This window comes from Phaethon aethereus (assembly GCF_964289735.1).
Source record: "Phaethon aethereus genome assembly, chromosome: 3".
NCBI lineage: Eukaryota > Metazoa > Chordata > Aves > Phaethontiformes > Phaethontidae > Phaethon > Phaethon aethereus.
Window position 1 is genome coordinate 112668471 of NC_138576.1, and position 20837 is coordinate 112689307.

The 20837-nt window shown below is 40.7% G+C and overlaps 1 protein-coding gene across 1 annotated transcript in view; it reads right to left on the bottom strand.

Annotated features, from left to right (window-relative positions):
• Window positions 1-20837, bottom strand: part of FSHR (follicle stimulating hormone receptor) — a gene marked incomplete at both ends in the record, with an annotated part of 83255 nt that overhangs the window by 23408 nt on the left and 39010 nt on the right. The window contains 2 exons of the mRNA XM_081998063.1: window positions 3611-3685; window positions 4074-4148. Of these exons, the coding sequence (XP_081854189.1) occupies window positions 3611-3685; window positions 4074-4148 (150 nt within the window). The remainder of the gene's footprint in view (window positions 1-3610; window positions 3686-4073; window positions 4149-20837) is intronic.

Sequence of the window (20837 nt, forward strand, 5' to 3'; positions counted from 1 at the left end):
AGTCCCTCTACTTTGGTGTGCCGGTTGCAGCTGGGTCTCGCTCTACCTCTTTACACTGAGATATGGGGGTGCCTGTGCCAGCTGTTCTGACTGGCGGGTCAGACCAGGAAGGGCTACAGAGGTCTACAGCAGGGTCTGCAGCAGAAGGTTGGGCCAAGGACCTGTCGGAATACAGGACCCCACTTCCGGCTCTGCTGCCTTGATGTGGAATATTTAGGAAGATGGCATGGGCCCCAGCTGGGAAGAAGATACACCAGATGGGCAACAGGAGTACATCCCAGTGTGACCAGCATCGGGTTTGCTTTTCCACTCACACACAACCTCACATATGATAGGACAGAAGCTCCTAATCCATTTTGTGACAAGTTAATTATGAAATCATGACAAGATAATTATGAAATCATTTGCCATTCATTCCTAACTTCCAGCAGTTAATGGGAGAATTAGGCTGTGATGTATAAAGGTTTGTTAGTTTTCCTTCATGGCCTTAATTTTTTTATCATTTCTCAAATAGCTGTTGATAGCATTTCTGTCTAGCTCTTTTCTGAATGACTTTAATCTGTAGCCCCACATGTTTACAACCTTTTACTTCTCTATTGTGAAAAAAAAAGCCAAAACCAGAACAGAATGAAAAAAACATCAGTCCATTAACTCCCCATCGCATCTTGCCTTGTATTTTCACTAACATTTTATGTCACAGGAAGGTCAATACCATGACTGGGTTACCTTTACCAGCTGCCATTTTGCAGCCTTCCATCAAGTCTTCTACTTTCTCATTAAATTAACAGTCCTCCTCTTTTAAGCAGTAAAACTCTCTGCCTCTTCAAGGCGGGGTTTCTAAAAGGTCAGGCACCAGTGAGTGAAACAACGTGATGGAGAAAATGGCAGTCTTTCCTACAGAAATGTGCCAAGAGAGAGCACAAAGGTATGACTGTACGTAGAGAGAGTAACCTGAACATGATGTAACTTGGCATCCCACCCAGCTCACCACTACGTGGAAGGCTCCTGCATGGTCCTCGGGTTCTGGTCCTGATCCCTGTGGTGTGGATTGATGTAACCCCACTGAAGCCAAAGGTGCTGCTCTGATTTATACCCCCAGTGCAGCTACCTCAAACCTTGTCATTAGAATGAAAGACACATTCATCTGTTCAGATGCTCGGAGCCATGAAGCTTGCATCACTTGTACTATTTATAGTCATACAAGAGGATTTTATTTTTGCCTCCTAAAATGAAGGCACAGAGGGCATGGAGCATAAATGCACTCGTGGAGTAAACACCAAAGATAGATTTTATCAATTCAAATTAGAGAAAAGATTTGGCACAAGAATGAATGTGAATTAAGTGGCCATGAATAAAATTAACGGAAAATTTCTAGTCACCAATTCATTGAGTTTCTGGAAAAGCCTTCCCTGGAAAAGAGAAAGTAAGCATGGAACAGTGGAGAGTATCAAGAATGTCAATAAAGCACTTCTTAATTAATGTGATACAGGGAGTGGAGCCCATAAGAAATGGGATACAGTAGTCTGGAGAGTCTCCTCCAGTCCTGTTTGCCCAGAAAAGAAAAAACCTTAAATTTCAGATAGCAAGTAAAACTAGCTAAAAAGAAGCGGGGAATGGTTAGTTAGACAAGCAATCCTCTATATTTTTATTCTGTTGCTTCCATAGGTCATAGTATTGTTGCTGCAGCTCAGTTTTTATATGGGTAGGATCTCTGAATGTTTGAGTCAATGTGTATGGGAGTGTGGCATGACAAACGTTCAAAAGAGGGAGCATCCATTAAAGTAAAGAGAAAAACTTCCACTACTTTAGATATTTAATGTGTGGATTTACCTTTGCCTCACGACCTATAATTTCTGTGTCCCATATTTAAAAAATCACTGAAATTACTGTGTTCATTAGTGTGTTCACGTTTCTGCTTCTTCTTCAATTTTGTGTGAGATAAATGTGTCCTCATTCTTGCTACCCATCTGTACACCTGAGGATGGCATTACCCATAGCAGCTTGTGCTGGGGGTTTTAGACAAATACTCTGTTTTTGTTCATAGGTAGCCAGAAGTACTCAAAGTCAGCAGTCACTGCTGAATAACTCAGGCTTGAAACCGAGGGAAAAAGGCATATGATTTCTCCTCATGACAATGCAAACCTAAAGCTTTATTTCCCTACCGTCAAGAGAAAATCTGCGTTTCAGTTATGCATGTACAAAAGTTTAAGTTTATCAAGGTGCCTGGTGAATTGAAGATGCCCCTGCTCATTGCAGGGAGGTTGGACTAGATGACCTTAAAAGGTCCCTTCCAACTCAAAAATTCTATGACTCTATGATTCTATGAATTTGATAAAGCAGATATTGGTCAAAATGCTGGGGAGACCGACAATCCTACCTCAACTCTAGCCACATATTCCAGCTCAATGAGGGTTTAAACTATAATGGTTTGTGTAGTGGTAAATGCACCTTATCTCTTGAAGTCCACATCTTAAGTCTAAAATCTTAAAGTTCAATTTCAAAGCAATGCCTCTTGGCATTTTTGAGCCCATAACCTGTCAGAGACTAGTGATTTTCAGAGACTCGTTAGCTCACTGGGAGCTATGCTTATTAGACCACTGACTTGATTTCATCCCATCTTTAAGAATTATCCAACCAGACAATTAATCACTTACTTACACTTATGTACTCAAATGTAGAAATTGTGATCAGGTGTCTTGGATGAGTAAGTCTTCTTGTATAGGTCAGGAAAACACAACCAGGTATATGTGCTCAGGTGGATGTACATACAAAAGTTAATATCCTGCTGGGTGTATATGCCATTGTTCAGTGAAGAGTACCGTGGGGGCTTATTTAAGTTACAGACGTTAAAAACAATTACTGTTAAATGGAGTTCGTTTGACTTCATTGGGGTTTTAATGCAGCGGGGAGATTATTAGTCATGTTAAGATTATGCCCTAAAAGCTGTGAAAATATTTTGGGGTAACAGTTTATTTTAAGGATGGATTCAATTATCACTGAATTTTGATGGTAACCCCGTGGGAGCAGGTGTGGCAATCACAGCTGTGCAAATGACATTCTTGATGAGGCTGGATAATGAAATAAAATTTACACTATACATCAATATGTTTGTATTTTAGGGTTTTAATCATCTCACATGAAACATTAGTTAAAACCATTGCTGAAGCACTGCCACTCCTAAAGAAAAGAGAATTTGAATGCTTAAGACCATGTGTATGAAGTATAACAGAAGGCAGAGCCATAGCAAAGATAGATGAGAGAGATTTTGTCCCAAAGCTCCCAAGAGGAATTTCATCCTAAACCTATTTTTATAGACATAAAAAAAGGCCTCGCTCCTGTTCTCATCACTCAGTTTCAAACTGTTGCTTAGAAAGTCTCAAGGATTTTGTGTGTGGGACCACTCCATGGAGGCTATAATCTCCAGCTTTTCTGAGGACTGTTTACAGGCCTGGGGGTAAAAATGTAGATTGACAATGTGCAACTAGTAGTGAGGAGAGGGCATTATTCTGTCCTGTCACCAAACGTGCTGGTGGTCCAGCACATGTTGGACAGAAACACATCTGTATCAATCAAAATTAGCATAGTACTTGCAAAGAGCAAAAGATCTTACAAATATCTGAGGTTTGGAAGTTGTTGGAAGGCATCTTGGTCAATGTACACGAGGTTATTGGCCTTCTCAATTCTTCTGTAAAGAGAAAAGGAAACGTCAGAGGAAATATATCAATATATTGATCTTAAAATATTTGTGGTAGCCCCATGATGCAATGGTATTATATGCTGAGATTTTCTTTTTGACAGCAGCAGATCTGCATGATTTCAAAAAGCAGCCTACCACAGACTGGTGGTCCCCACCCTTTTGATATTGGCAGTGGTTTTAGGATAAGTTTCAGGCTGACCAGAGAAAGAAAGGGACAGTTAGATAAGAAGATGGAAAAGACAAAGGGAGATTTCAAATGTTCCTGTATTGCTATGAGTTCTTCAGAGCTTACCTGAACCAAGCTGCAAAAGTTGATAGTTGTCTATAATGAATCTTTATAATTGTCTGCTTTGAGTTTAGATTGCTAATTACTTACATTTCATGTAGTTTGGGAAGGTTGGAAAACACATTTGCTTCTATGACCTCCAAGGCATCATTCTGTGAGATCTCTCTGAAAAATAGTTTAGAAATTAAGACATTTCAAGCCATGGTGAAGCAGAGAATGGATAAGTGAAAAATGCACAAGTAACTTCTTCCTACATTACTGATGAGTTTTAAAAACAAGGTGGATATCAGATAAGAAAAAAAAAAACAAACCAGAAACACTGATGAGCTGCCACCAAGGCAAACACCAACAGTCAGGAACAGTCATCTTCTGAGGCTGAAGTGTGTATCTGTAATGGCAGCCCTGGACCTCCTGCTGTCACCATGCCCTGTGTATTAGAAGTGAGGGCCTATCCATCATGGGCTACTGGATCTCTGACATCACTAATTACTGATAGGGATTTAATTAAATCTTTTAACTCAGTGAAGAAAAGAGGGAGTGAAAGGTGACTGAAATAAATACAGCAAAAAATTTCCCAAGAAATACGACATAACTTCAGCAGCAGGACATGTTGCTGTCTTGACCCAATGTAAACTACCGAGATTAAAATTAGAAGCCACCAGCAGACACATCCTTATTAACAGGCTGGAAACCACAGATATGAAGAAGTCTTCCATGCCTTGGAGAAACCCCTATTTGATCTCATCTGTATACAGTTAATGCCCACTTACAGCCACAAAACTGCAGAATAGATATGGCCGGTTTTCTGTTATCAACGCACCGGAATGCATCTTCTGCTGGTCCAGAGTATGTATTTCTTTGCTTCCTTAATCTGTGGAATGGCAAAGGGATGGCTCAGGCTCTGGTGTAATTTAGAGCTCAGGAGTTCTCCCGGTGAATCAAGTGGGAATTACTGCAGTACAACCTGTCCCAATTACATCCCTTATGCTGGCAGTGACTAGGAAAGTCAAGGTAAAGACAGCTATGCAAAGAGATTCCCCACTGCCATTTTTGGAAATGGTGCAAAAATACTGTTTCCCTGGCTGAGGTCAGCTGTAGGAAGTAAAATTTGTAATACGGATATAATTTGGTGATAGTGTGATGTTCTACAGGATTTTAATAGCAAGGTAATTGGCAATAGCAAGGTAACTGTTGGGTTAACGGTTGGACTTGGTGATCTTGAAGGTCTTTTCCAACCTTAATGATTCTGTGATTCTGTGATTCTGTGATTCTGTAACTGTGTATATTTTTGGAATGAAACCTTGGATTGGTTTGCCAGATTGTAAACTGACTGGCACTTGTTCCTGGATATCTTGTGCTTTTGAAATTAGGAGGGTTACAAATAGATTTGAACAGACCTGAGGTAAAACAATAGATTGTCATGATAGGTGCACAGTCAAAAAATAATCGCAAAAATTATTACAAGAAATATAAAAAGTATTCCCCTTCCTTCTGACTAACAACTCAACCATACCCGACAAAGTACCTGCCCACATAAGACAAACAAAAGCCTTGCAAAAGAAGATAAGTTGTTCATCTGACCTTTTCGGCTTTAAAAAATGCCTCAGTGGTTTGATATTTTTTAGTTTAATAAGAAACTCTCTCTCCTGTTTCCTCAATTTTTTTAATGGAAGAAATCCAGGTCTCCTTTTCTCTGGGAGTTCTAAACTGACTGGAGAAGAAAATAAAAGTACATCAGGACTGACAAAAGGTGCTTGGTAGGGTGCAATGAGAACTGCATTTGTTTATCAGTGCTGAACCACCAGCTCACATGTGAACATGTTCCTCTTTATTATTTAGGTTTCAGCAGCAACAAAATGCTTTGACTGAGATGGATTCCTTCACGCCATGCAAGGTACACAGCCATCGCAAGGGATGCTGCTTCAGAAAGCTGTGTTGCTGTGTTTCAAAGACTTTTTATTATGTTTCTGTTTTCTTTAAAAACAATACCTTATAAGATATATGGTAGAAGCAATCACCCCCTATGCTGTATTTTTATGACAGCACAGTGTACTTGTTTAACTACAGTCTAGAAGATTTAACAACATGGGAGGTGTCTCAGACTTTTAAGATTTGGTTTGGTTTTGCTTGTGCTCTTTTTGGGCAGTCGGAAGTACACAATCTAAAAATCAGTTGCCTAGAAAAGAAAAAACACAGAAAAAGCAGAACATTTAATGTCAGCAAATCCATTTAGCCAGAAGAGATTTCATGCCGCTAACCAGCTCAGGGAAAAATGTTGCAGATTTGTTGGCCTCGTACCGTAGTACAATACAGTAGTGACCTCACCCAACAGATAGCGCTGTTGAGGGTAGTAATTTTTTATGATCCAATCTGCTATCTAACTTTGGAACAACTTGGACGATAGACGCCTTTTAATGGAATGTTTAAAACCAAATGTTTCTGCATCAGGAAAGTGTTTTGGCTTCCTAAGAGTGGGATGGGTTACGGGCTTTGTTTTGATTTGAGAAATGGAAGATACAGATCTGATTAAAGTAGGGCATGAGCAGGCCATGACACTTTGGAAGGCTTGGAGAATGCATGGTTAAGGGAGGAATGAAAGATAGGAATCTCTAAACTGTTTTTAAAAGATTAAATTTTTAAAGGAATTAAATAACACTTGTATGAGGGGGTGCTTCAGATATTTGAGGAATGACTTGGCTTCATTCTGATATTCTTATTCACAGGTACAAAGGTGACAGTCATTTTTTTTTTTAAGAGGTAATGAAAATATGTCAATTTAAAATGATTTTTGCTGTCTTCCAGCTCAAGCAAACAACTACTGCAGCCGTTCTGGTTATGAGCCTCTCAAGACAAGTAAAGAGAACAAAAGGGAAACTCATAAATGGCAGAAGGCACTAACCCTTCTGGTGTTGGGCTTTGTCCTCTGAGTTCAGGGGACTGCGGGCGCTGAGGGAAAAGGACAAGACCCTCTGTCCCTCACAAGGAACTGTACATCCTCTGCTACACTCTCTCCGGGAAATCCTGTTGCTGATGACCTTACTCATCATCGTTCTTTGCAGATGAATCCAGCGTACACCACTAAAGTGCTGTTTTCTGGCAGAAGGCATTTGCTATCTTCGTCCTTTGGGGTGTCCATATACCCGTTAGAGGCTGTCATTCAGGTAAGAAGAATAAATTAGGAAAAAAAAAAAAATCATTCAGTTTAGGAGATCAGTCACACACTGTGAACAACAGGCAGCATTAGTCTGGGGTTTGGTTGCATAATTTGCGTGAACAATTCATTTGCACCTGGCAAAAAATGCACATGCTGCTCATGAAAAACCCAAAGAACACTATCTTGGATACAGGTATCTCTGGTATTAAAAGAACAAACCACTGCTGCTCACATCAAACAACTGATTCAGCAGACTCATATCCTCTGTAGAGGAGAGCAAATAATACTGTGGCAGCAGTTACAAACAGAAAAAGGGGATTGCTGGCTAGTATTTGTGCAAGTGATTTGTCTTACAGTATAAATACACACAAACAGATGATTGCTCATAATGCATATCTTATTATATGTCATCATGAGAGAAGATGGGACTGTTATTACGTTGTTTGTTTGTAACGAATGATGCTGTTAGCTCTACTGCTAGCTATCACAGCAAATCCAGGCAGCAATTTGAGCATAATTTCTGATGCATGCAAGCCTTTGAGTAGATAGTATGCAAACCAATCAGGGGCAATTTCTTAAAAAAACTCGCAAAACTCCAAAACCCCAAACTACCCAGTGGTTGCAAAGTGCTTAGGTGTCTGCCTAAGCTTAGTTTCCACTGCATGCACATCACTGTTGAAATCAGCAGTGATCTTCAAAAGCATAAATAGTTTACTCAAACACAGCTTAAAAGGTGAAAGAGAATTCAGTAAAAATGTTTTACAAAGGCAGAGAAGATAATTGTTTTTATTTTTCTTCAAAGAGAATGGAGACTTTAAGGTGTGACATCACATGACTAGGGAATTTCCGCTAATTTGCCACTAACATAAGCAAACTGTAATCATTATTAACTACTCAAAAACAACTGACTGCAGTGTAACATTTCAATGTGCAATAGCCAGAGCCAGTGACAGAAGGAAGAAAGCAGGAAAAGGAAGAGGAGGAGGAAGGTGCTGCCCAGTGGCAGTCCAGTCTTAGCTCTGTTTAACCTGCCTGCAAAGCTGCCCTTAGGCAGGGCTGGGGGTACATCTTCATGACATCTGTGACAGAGCCCAGATGAAGCACAGGAAATATTCCTCTTCAAACCAGCTGCGCTCAAAACATGACCCATAAAAACCAAGATACATTGAAATGGCCTTTTAAACAATGCTATTAGCGAGGAATTTATAGTTCATGGCAGTTTCTTTGTAGTCCTCTAAAGAAAAAGTCTCTTAGACTAATCAAAGTCTTACAGAAAAAGCAAGACTGTATTAAACTCACAAACTAATGGTCTTGCAGCCAAGTGGTCTCACATTTCAAAATAATGAAAGAATAAAAGACCGGACATTTATATGTCTTTTATGATAAGACTTCCTTTCAGGATCAGAGTGGGACACACAGACAGGGATAGGGTCATTTTTCCCCTGCTAGGAAATGTGCCTATTTAAAACAAATGTGTCTGCACGTGTATGTATGTGTGTATATATACAGATGTAGAAGTTGAACATAGATGAGTAAGTGGAAACTTATGTCAAAAGAAGAGCAAAGCGTATGCATGGCAGAAGACAAGCTTAGAGGTGGGTTATAGCATCAGTCCCTGACACGGTGCCTAGGGATGTACTCTCTCAAGCACGAAGACCTTGTAACACCAGCAGCAGGAATGACATAGAGTAAGTAACTGGTGCCCAACTGGTGAGCATGGCTGTATGACAACCACAGTAAATGTTGGATTTATGGATTTCTGCGTTTCAGCCCGCTGTGGCAGACTAGCGGAAGGGGCTGCCCTGTGTGCCAAGGCTTCTCAGGCACTTGTTTGGGTGCACCTTGCCCACAGACACGGCATGTGGTGTGAAAAGCGGGGATTTCCCCCCTCTCCATCCACACTGCCCTCCTCTGTAGTGCTGGGTGCTCCCCGCAAACTCCTGCAGCTTTCCTTAAATGCCCTCCCAAAGCAGGTACCTACATGGGCTCTACACTTGATCTGTTCACCTTATATTTCCTGCGATACATCATAATTGGGCCTTTCGGCCTTTTATCCTCAGCCTTTGAGGCATTTTTTTTCTGTGGCATAAATATCTTGTGGATTCCTGTGAACATTTTTTTTTCAGTCTATAGGTACCTGCAATTAGCAGCGATGCTGGAGGTATCAGGTACTGATTCCTAGAGCAGATGGCCTCCCTGGGCTCTCTGCACTGCAACAAATCAATAACTTTGCATTGATTTAAGGCAAAAGGGGAGAAAAAAGAAAGGCCAAAAGTTTTTTTATTCCTCCCCCCTTCTTTAAATAGAAATACTCTTTAGTATAAACACTCTTTTAGTTTACTCTGGCATTTTGCCAGGACAGTTTTACTGGGTGGTTTGACTGATGCCACAATTTAAGTCAAGCTTAGGAAGGAATTAGCAGTAGTGTGGTGTCACACAGGCAATCCTGCCCAGCATTCACTGGGTGAGCACCCCTGGGAACAGCCTGCAGTGTGTTTGAACTGAAAAATTAACCACCAGGCTACCTGTCTCCATGTTGTAGATGGAGAAGCTCTTACTGCTTTCAGTCTGATCAGAAACAAACCAGTCTGAAATCTCCTTTTGAAAACTTCCCTCTAAAGTGACAGCAAAATGCTACTACATTGATTTAAACAGGTTACAAAAGAAAAGCTATTTTTCTTAAAAGTATTAGAGACTTTTGACCTTTTAAAAATAGATAGTTGACACTTTCTCCTGCCACTTTCCTTGTGAACATGAAAAACTTGTCTCCCTGCCATGATTTATCGAACACCAGGGAGTTACAGGCTAATATATCTTAGCAAGTTATTGACATTTCAAAAACGAATTCAAGCACTGTCTCTTCTCATCATTTCTTTGCTGAAGATATACATGCACGTTGTACTGATCTGACTAAATAAGTGGGATACCCATTTGACCAACTGGTTATTAATAGTGATTTCACAGTTAGAGCAAAATAAGGTATACGTAAGTCTTTGAAGGAGATTATCAGGAGGCACCAATACTGTGTCTTCCTGCCTCTTACAAAGGGCATGTCACCATATTCTCAAATAAATCAATGCCAGCATGGGAAAAATAAAATGCAAATTTCCACACAGCAGACTGAAGCAAAGAGGATATCGGTGTTTTAGCACCATGCCAGCAATCCAGATGAAAGTCTGTTGAGACTTTGGTTGCATCAAATTAATTGTCCGTGTAACAGTTTTAAATTGGTCTCTCTAATCTGAAAAAGAGCGTGATCAGTCTGCAGAATTGGAACTGATAATGAGCGGATCCAATAGCAGAAGCCACATCATTATAAGAATTGATTTTATAATCAGTACAGTTTGGGCGGACAGATATCTCCTCATACTCTAGCACTAAGGGGATGTATTATACTAGTTTTAGTTTATTGCCAGCAAAGCTGAAAATGCGTGAAACTTTGTAGAGTCAAACAGGCAAGGACCGGGTCTTTGGAGGAAATGGCAGCTTTCTGCAGAAATGCTGGGTCCCCACAGGCAGCAGAGAGGGATGGGGTTTCTAATTTGGTACCTGCTAACCACTGGGGCAGACTACCTGCTGTCCCCTGCATTTGGGCATCACTACATTTCACCTTCATCTGTGAAAGCTTGTAGAGAATTCTGAAAAATGTCTCTAAAATAAAGACACCCACCCTAGCAATGGCATTTCTTTCTCAGACATGGTGGGCTCCAGAGGATCTTGAGACCATGCTGGCAAAGACGGTTGTTCGGCTGAGGAAGGGACCTCCTCATTCAGAGATGGTGACAGAAGCTTCATGCCCACCTCGCAACTCCTTCCACGGAAACGGGCTAGCAGCATTTATTGCCACTTACCTTCTCTCGGCTTTGACAGCCAGCTAACGATGAATAGTTTTATTAAGATGACCTGGGCAGATGAGGAGATTACATTTGGGATAATCACTCAAGAAGGGGCTGAATAAGGAAACGGGAACCTTCACCCCAGAGAAAGCTGAACCCAGCCTGACCCAAATACCCTTCCTGTGGCAAAACATGATTCAAACTCATTTCTGGGGAAAATAAATGGGCAGACTGTCTTGGGTTAGGAGAACCTGTGGCTTCCAGGACCCAAACTCTAGTGACAGTCTTTCCAAACAGAACATCTTGAAGCAGATGTTCCCAGGCACTTCAACAGTGAGTTCTGAAAAGCTTTAAGGAAGCACACATGCACACAAGATATGCCTCTGGAGGACAGTTCATTACTAACTCCAATGCGTTACAGAAATGAGAAGATCCAGAATAACAAGTCCCTCAGATATGCACAATTAAACTTTTTAGCTAACAGGGAAAATTGTGAAAAAAGACCCTCTTACTCCTCTGTTCTGGCATTAAAAATGTTCACAGGCTTATGAGAGGACTCTGAGTATTCACCAGAGCAAATCATGAAGTATGTTACACCCACTTCAGTGAAAATAAATCTCCATGAGATTGTCCCATCATGAGAAAAATACTAGCGCTGCCTAATGTTAAACACAATTACGAAATCAGACATTATCTTCCAGCTGCAAACACCATCCACTACATCTTTCAAATGTCCTCCTGAAGGGTTTTAGGATTCTCTCATTCAATGTTACAGTCTCCCTGTGAAATAACATTTTCCATCACAGGGGTTTCCTTCTGTCTTCTTTCCTATTTGCATTCATTCTTCCCTTCCATAACAACTACTTACTATTCTTGTGGTTTCTGCGTAACTGAGGCCTTGATCCTACAAATTCTTATCCCTGAGCTTTGGCTCCAGGCTCAGCCAAGACCCTACTGCATAAATATTTGCACAATTAGGGCCCTCTGATATAACCAACCTGGGCAAGGGATCTTCCTTTATGCTTCCAAAGTTGAAACCAAACCTCTGACTTGTAGCAGACTGCCAGAGAAAACACAAGCACCAGCAAGAAGCTACTGAGTGAAAAGCTTACAAAACAAGTGTGCAAGGAGGGTTATTTATCTGATTGCGATACTGTGCTATCATAAGTAGGAAAAAAATGCCATTATGCCCAAATCTGCAGGTTCTATAGTGGAGGATGCAGAGATGACACACTATATAGAATCCCTAACCCTTTTGCCAAGTGGCTAATGGCACCAAAGAGGAGCCTGATTCAATACATCTAGAGTCTTATTTGAAAAATAGCTCAACAGATCTCCACTACGAAACCCTGGAAAATCACATGCTTCCACCTGAATTTTCCTGACACAGATAACCCTCTTCACCGGCAAACACTGCCAGACTTCACACAGATAAGAAAGTCTTAATAGGGGAAAGGGAACATGCCCTAAAAGTTGGGCCAAAATCTATTAAGATGTTTCTATGTTTGTGTGTGTACGCACACAATAATCTAATAAAAACCATGAAAGTAATAGACCCATGGCCACGCGATGGTCCTTACTCACTAATACCAGTGAGCCTTTCTGCACACCTCACCCCATTTACAAGGAAGTTGCTCAGGTACTCCATGAAGGGCTTCTGTCAGAACTCTGCTGTGCAACTCAGGCTTGTAGAAACATCAAAGGCTTCCTGCTATCACCTGCTGTTGTAGTGCTTTCGTAAGAAAGTCCTCAGCCCTTTGGTGGGGAGCCCTCAGTAGCGATTCTCGCAGAGGAGTCTCTGTAGGAACGAGGCAAAACCCTTGAGAACCCAAAGGCAATTCCTGGCCACTTGGGAATGACCTGTTTCTCCTGTGTAAGAGCACTTTGATCTCCCTGGGAGCCTTTCTCCTCCACACTATCCTGTGTCATATCTAACTGGGGACATAGGAAGAAGTTGGAGCTAGAGATGATGCAAAAAACCTTATCTGAAGTAGTTCTTCCTTCTTCTTCAAGGCAAAAGTAAGAGGAATCTGCCTGCCTGGCCACAGTGTTTAAAGAAGGAGGCTGAACAAAAATGTGGTTTGAATAAAAAAAAGATGTTTTCCTTAGAAGTTGCTGTGTCTATTCCTTTGTTGTACTACATTGCATATACTTATGGTATTTTTCTGTCTGGCTTCCTGTATTGATGTAAACAAACTGGAACTTACAGTGTTTTCATAGCACACAAGCCTGGCAAAACCTTTTTTGTTTCCAGTAAAACACTTTGAAAAAATACTACTGATGAGGGCGAAAAAAATCCTGAAGGGATCCCAAACCACAAAAATAACCATTAGGAAAAGTCACGCTGATGAAATACACTTAAACAATAAAAAAAAAGAAAATGAAATGCAACATTTCTGATTACTATCATTGCTTTAGTTGAGACTGAAGGAGATTTTAGCCTCTGCAGCAGAAGGCATGGAAATCCATTCCTTTTAATATATTTGATCTGTATTTACATTAACATTCTACATTTTAGAGGAGTACATATTTTCCTGTAATTTTAAATAAGTGTTGCCTCTAGAAAGCACACAGCGCAATATACAAAAGGACACAGAAGTACACACACTTGAAGGCTCCCACGAGAGCAATTTAGTTTTCAGATTTAAAGGATTGTTTTGTGTATGTTAAATACCGAATTAAAAAATGAAGGGCAACTGCTATATTGTTTCTTTCATCAGACTGAAAACAAAACATGGATTTTTGGATTGTTTTAACAGGAAAATGAAGAAATTAATATAACACATGCTACGGAACATGATCAGAGCTCCCTCTGAAAAATGTTCTGTCCTGCAGTTACCCAAATCCCTAAGGATTTGGACTGAATCCCTGGACGGGAGTGCATTTTTCTTACATGCAGAAAGGTACAGCAAACAGAAAGCAACCAGCAGTACCAGCACACACCTCATTCTTCCACAAAAAAGTAATAGGGTTTCATTATATTCTTTCTATTAGTTTGAAGATGGCTCTGGTTAAGAGATTCCCCAGGTGAAACCTTTGTGTCCCATGCCCAGCTGGGAGTCTTCGCTGGGGAGAGATTAGGCAGCAGCTAGGTACAAGGGTTTTTAATTGGTGTTTACCCTGGGGGCTAAATTACTGGTAACATGGAATGAGTACTTCAAAATGGCAGGCTCAGGACTTGTCTCTGCAGTGGCAGCTATTTAACTTGAGGACTACACAAAGACCCAAACCAGATGTTTCAGTTTCATTGCTAGAGTAATTTTATTCTGATTTAGTTGATTCTAATCAATTTAAACACATTTCTTTCTTTTTTTCTTTCTTTTATTTTTCTTTTGTGTGGTACACACTTCTTAGTAATCAATTTTATATCTTATTTTTGGTTAAACGAATGCAACTTTGCAAGGGTGTAAGTCCCAAGAAGCCATAGGGAGAAGCCATTTATTTATGAGACCCGTTAAAAGAGGTTCATGCTACACACTGGCTGCATTTCTGCTCATTTTTTTCATTATGTACTGCTAAAGTCAATTTAAGGACATTCATCCAGTGAAGACTGAGAGGGGCAGAGAAACTCATGTTTGCTTTGATATGACCTGAACTCAGTACACTCCTGTCTCCCACTCAGTCCTGTGACTCTCCCGGATACATTTTGCCTCATCATTCAAACTGTCCAGAAGAGCAGCAACAGGATGCATGCTCTTATATCCTCCTCCTCCTTAAAGACGTGCAGATGGGGACTCGTTAGGAGGGCTAAGATTTGTGCGTGACATGACTAGTTAGTAAGGTGCCAAAGAAGGAGAAGGAAGACCTCTGTGAAACGTGGAAGAATGCCCTTGATTTTCCTTTGGGTCATTTTCAGTTAAAAATAAGGTGAGAAAAGACTCTGTTAGATGTGACTGGCAAAATCTTCCATTTATCCACAGATGAGACACAGCGCAGCCAAAGCCATCCAACCTTCCCACAGTGCCCCACAATGGAGCATGGTCACCCACTGAGACACCAGCTCTGCTGCAGAGCCGTTTCAAAGCCTGGCCAAAAGAGGCTGCTGATGAAAGCCAGCTGCAGCAGCCCTGGCTTGCAATGAATCACCATCTCCTGAGGGCACAGTCTGAGATCACAGTCTCATGGTATGCAAGCCATCAACCTACCCATGTGAAAATAAACCATTTATCACACACATGCGGACTGGATATGAACAAGTGACCTAGAAATCTGGGAGGTTCCAAGTCCTATTACCCTCTGCCTCAGTCATTCTCCTGTCACATGAAGCTTGTTGTGATATATTTTGTGTGGGCTGTGGGGTGGGGGCGTGGAGAACAACCCAAAGTCCAGTTTGTCATTTAGTCCTAAAATTATGCATAAATTACTCAACAGACAAATCAAAGAACAAAATGACTATGAAAGAGGAAAATGTGGCAGCAAGGGAAAAATTCCCTTGTTGCATATTGTATCTTCATTTGAATTCCAGAATAAATCTGAATGAATTATATTTTTTAATTTGTTTAACTATGCTAATAGTCACCATGCACTAGTGGTTTTAGCAGTATTTTCTTTTTATATGTATGACTCAAGAATTACCATAGCAACTTGCTTCCTAATTAGCCTTCAGTTACTAACAATCAATACGATTAGACAAGGTCAGCGCTGGAGTAAGCTCTATAGATTTTTTGAAAAGGCTACTGAGAGTCAATAATGGCAAGAAGAGGAGGAGTAGGCTCCCGGATGATCTTCCCCAATGGATGGTTGCTGTTCTGCTATTACTCACTCTCCTACAAACAAAAGGAGCCGTGGCAAATGAGAGCTTTGCCGCTTACGCAGATTGCAAAAAGCTTTTAACCTGCCAACAAATTCACAGAATATGGAGAATGGAAGCATCCTTAGATCTGCAGATAAAAAGACACGTTGCTCTCACATTGCTGGGACTGATGTTGACTGCACACCATCAAAATCAAGAATAAATATGTCATAGATTTTTCTCAGTGTAGCTACATTTGAAATCAATCTCCCTGTGTGGGAAGGATCCCTGAAACCCGGAATAAGGTGAGACTGGCCTGTTCAGAGGAAGATGTTCCCTGGGATTTAAGCCTGGGCAGTGCTTAGCTGAGATCCCACTGGGAAGTCCTCCCTCTCACCTGAGCGATTGCCCATTGCTGACACAATTTCCCCCTCATTTTTACCGCCCGTTTCAGTCATTAACATGTTATCTCTTACCCTTAAAGCACAGCGCCTGGCAGCACAGAGGCATGAAAACATAATGTGCTATTCAGCGGTACTCTGGGTCCTGGGAATCCAACACACGCTCCTCGATACTGACAGATGAAGGCTCATGAAAAGCCACTTTACTTGTTAGCACGTTTAAAGTCTGCTACCAAGAAACACAGGCAAATACAAGCTTATTTTTAAATAAGCAGTGTGTGTTTTCCATTATGCCTAGGCACACTGCTGGTGCAGGTGAACTGTGATCTATTTACTTGCCTCTCTCAAAGTGTGCTGCCACTTGCCTCTCTTCTCTATTCCCCACTGGAGGTTACCTCTCCACTGCGGCTGTGCCTTCAGCCCCAGCTGATCCCGACTCGCAGTGCCGCGTCCCCAAACAGAGGGTCGGGCTTGGGTAATGCAGGAGTCAAGACTTGGCACTTGGATAGTGCCCTATGATGGCACTTCAAGCCATGGGCTTTGAGGCAACACGACTTGACCTTCCTCTGTACAGAATGCCCCAAAGAAGAACAAGGTAATTTTAAGCTCAAAAAAGGCATTTTTTATTAGAATTTAAACTAGGATAATTAACTTTAAAGCAGAAAAAAAAAATGGCTAGATGGAAGAGAACAGAGAAGAGTTTATACCTCCTCTCCCCTGACATCTAGTGCCTTTGGAGAAAGTTGGAGTTCCTCAGTGACTTATTCCGACCGGCAGTAAGCTCTGTCCAGACTGCAAAACCCCATTCATCGTCTCTGGGGCTCCTCCCTGCTCCCCAACACAGTCTCTGAGTGGCACATACCCATCTCTGGCCTACAAACCTCCTGCCATTTGTAGTACCTCAAAGCTGTTCCCCTCCAAATATGCCCACTACCCCACAAGGGAGTACGCAATCCCCCTTCCTCCAGGGAGCTCTGCCACTGCCAAATTTCCTAAAGAGCATTATCTAAGTGGGAACAGAAGTAATAAATAAGCAAATTCTGTTTACTGTACCATGCTCACCCCTTCTCACAGTACAGATGGGAAAAGCCAAAATCTTTAAAATCCAGCACAAGTCTTCAAAGTATGGAAAATAAAGCTGAGAAACATACCATCACAAAATCTCATTCAAAATAAAAGATAAGACTGATAAAAGGATTAGACATGTCTAATGAGCTCCTTCATTTCATAATTACACTAGAAAGGATAAACTTTTCCAGATAAAGATGTGAATCTTTGTGCTTTTGAGCAGACAAGCAAGATGATAGAAATAAATGATGCTTCCAAGTAAGAAAGACTAGTTTAATTCAGTCTGCAGGTGAAATTCTGCATCATTCCTTATTTTAGTGCAGAAACTTCACAGCACAAAGGCAACACTGAGAGACCATCCCAAAAGTTTGTGTTGAACAGCTCATTATTTACTAGGTGCATATCTCCTCCTCAGAGGAGAGCACCCTATGAGATGGTCAAAATAGATTCTCCATATGGATAAACTATTCCATAATTGTTCCAGAAATGTTCTCTTGAACGTTATCCTTCAGCAATTGGCATCAGCATCTCTCAGGGACAAGGTTCTGAACCAGGAAAGCCACCAGACTCTCCCTGTTCCCAGATTCTAATCCTCTGCTGACTGCACTGGAAAATGCATAGACACCATCAGCTTTTCATCAGCCTGCATTTCTCTCACAATTATTTGTAATTTCCATCTGTGGTGTTGGCTCCCCAAGCACTCAAGATATTTTATTGCACAGTATCTGTCTTCCAGTCTAAAGCCTAGCAATTTAAATCTTTGCCAGACTATGTGTATATATACACATATGTATGTATGCAATATATACATATACATACCTAAACTACCATGCAGTAGGCAGTTTACTCACAAAAGGTACACCACTCTTACTTATTTTTAAAGAACCAGGCACATATCTGGAACTCTTAATCAAAAACATGTTCCTGCTTGAGAAATCAAAACTAATATTCACAGTATTTTGCAAGCAATTTGTTCTTGGCTTGGTCAGAAAACAAAAAACGGGCACAATGAATCTCTGGTTTTACACCTGGAATGAATTGGGGCCAGCAGTGTCTTTGATAGAAAAATCAAAATGCAGCTCACTAATAATGATAAAATGCTCAGCTGCCTCTACACTGAGCAAAGCAGCCATCAAACTAATGATTAAATACACATCAATCTTTTGGCATATTAGAAATAAAGGCCGTGCAGTATAATGTTGTCAGAGAATCATCATCACCCGCTTGGAAAATAAATGTCTTGACTTCATCTCAACATTTGTTTTCCATAAATGCTGAGGTTTGTATCAGCTTTTGTATAGCAAGGGGAAACAATCCTTCATTGCAACATGCCAATTACACTAACATTATTTCTAAAATAAACAGAAAAGCTAGATAAAATTAATATGGGAAGGTGTTTCTGAAATCCTCCTGAAATCGAATTACCACTTCTGATCTGGTGCCAGCCTTCCTCCTTCTAACGAACAATATTTAGTAGCAGCAACAATAAATATTGAATAAAATCCCATTTAGAGCGAATCGGGCACAATTTCAAGTAGGTCATGCCTTTTGCACTCACTCACTGGTACAGTTAGGTACACACACAAGATTAATAGAAAAAAAATCCTGTAAAAAACCTTTTTCTCATGAAAAAAAACCTCTCCTTTCTAATTCATACATTTTTTTTAGAGCAAACCCAGAAGTTGGGTATACCTGGAAGGAGATGGCATTACGGTGCCTCTTGGGACATGCCGTCACCCGTATTCCCACAGACTCACGCCAGCACCGCACTGTGGTGCATCGGGAGCCACAGACCCTCACCAGCCTGTCTGTCAGGCAGGGGAGGTGGAGGTGCTACACGTTTGAGCTGAGCAACCAAGTGAGGTGCAACTGCTGTAATCCTGAAGGCATGTGTTTCTTCTCTGAATTGCTTTGTTATTCAATTTCACACAAGAATGTAGATTTATAAGAATTCTCTTACAACTCTTTAAAAAATCATTTGTTGATGTTAATTCTTCTTGTGTGAATTTTGTTTTAGTCTTGTGCTTACCGTTCTCTTCATTTTCAAGTCAATACATTTTACTCTGAATTCTTTCCAGAAATTTCAGAGTTAATATGTAATTAATATACAAAATATTTTTTTAAAATATTTTTAAGGGATATTACAACTGAATATACTTACTTTAATAAGAAAAAAGGTGATTATTTAAACTGAGCAATATTCTGGAACATCACATGAGAAGATCCGCCTTTTGCCATGTATGAGCTATGAATTACATTTGAAAATGTAAAATGTAATTAGAAACAGCAATTCTGAGTTCTCGTTTCTTTTTCTGTTATACCTACGTAAGTTTAATAAATGTATGGCTGAGCCAGTGTAAGAATTATTTTACGTTTCTTAGCATATTTGTATTTTTATATTTACAAAGGCACTCAGAAGGTCACTGATTCTACTCTGAAAGTACAAGAATCTCATAATAAACCACAACTTGAAACTACCTTTACTTCAAATTAGAATGAAGCTCTTGGAAGGAAGATATGGAACCTGAAGAAGTGACACTTTTTTGGGAAAAAGTTTTGACTGTGCTGGCAGCCATCTTACATCTTACAACACTGGTTCTGGCTGTTTTTTACCGAAACAAAAAGCTCACCCAACAGCCCCTGTGATGAATCTCAGAAAGCAGGCCAGTAAGCGAACATATCAGCCTCTTCCGTATGCATAAAGCATATCCCACAGGAGAAAAGAAGAAATATTATAGTATTAATTCTGCACCACAGGATGACTGTCAATTCTGAGGCTCCTTGCTACGCTTAGCAGTTGCAATAATCAGCTTCATGCCTCTGATGCAAGGACCTAGAGTGAGGCTGCCTTCCAAAACGGAGTGATTCGGAGAAAGCAAGCATCTCCGCGTGAACACCTCCAGCATGCCAAACCTAAGTCCATCCAGCCCAGTATCTTGCTCTAGCGGTGGTAGGGGTGGCCCAGAAGACAGCGCGAGAGCAGGGGCAAGCCTATTGAGAAAGTCCCTCTGAATACTCAATCGACTTTTATTGGTGATTTGCAGCTCAAGTCTTTGTGTTTGGTACGTAAATAGGTGAGACACGTTGTCTTCCCCAAATCTCCCCGGGAGACTCTGTATCAGCGAAGTCTCGAAGCAGAGCTCCCCAGCTGAACTATGCGTTGTGTGAAGAAGTATTGTCTTCAGGGGTTTTTTTATTTGTCCCTTACCAGTTTTATCTGAAATCCTGTCCCTCAGTTATAGTACTAGAAAGGGCAGGAATAACCATTCCTGTCCATCTTTCCTGTACTAAACCTGAATGTACAGGCCACTCCAATGTACCAAGTCAAAGGTCTTCCTTCCAGACAGAGGAGTCTTGTCCTGCTCCATTATCCCTCAGGTGGAAAGCATCCATGAATATGTTCATCTCCATGAATGTTTCCTGGTTTGTTACCTATCATTTTCTTAATATTTCCTAACATTTCCATTTGGAGACTTCTTTTGACCACGGGGTTGAAACTTTTTTTTTAGAAATGTTAATCTGACCCTCAAATCTTGTTTTGAATATATGAGGCTAACTCAGAGCCCACATTTAGACATGCAAAGGAGCTATCTTCATTTAGCCTGCGCTTAATTTTATCTGATTTGTTTATGCAGAGTAAGGCAGAAGAACACTGGATCTAAG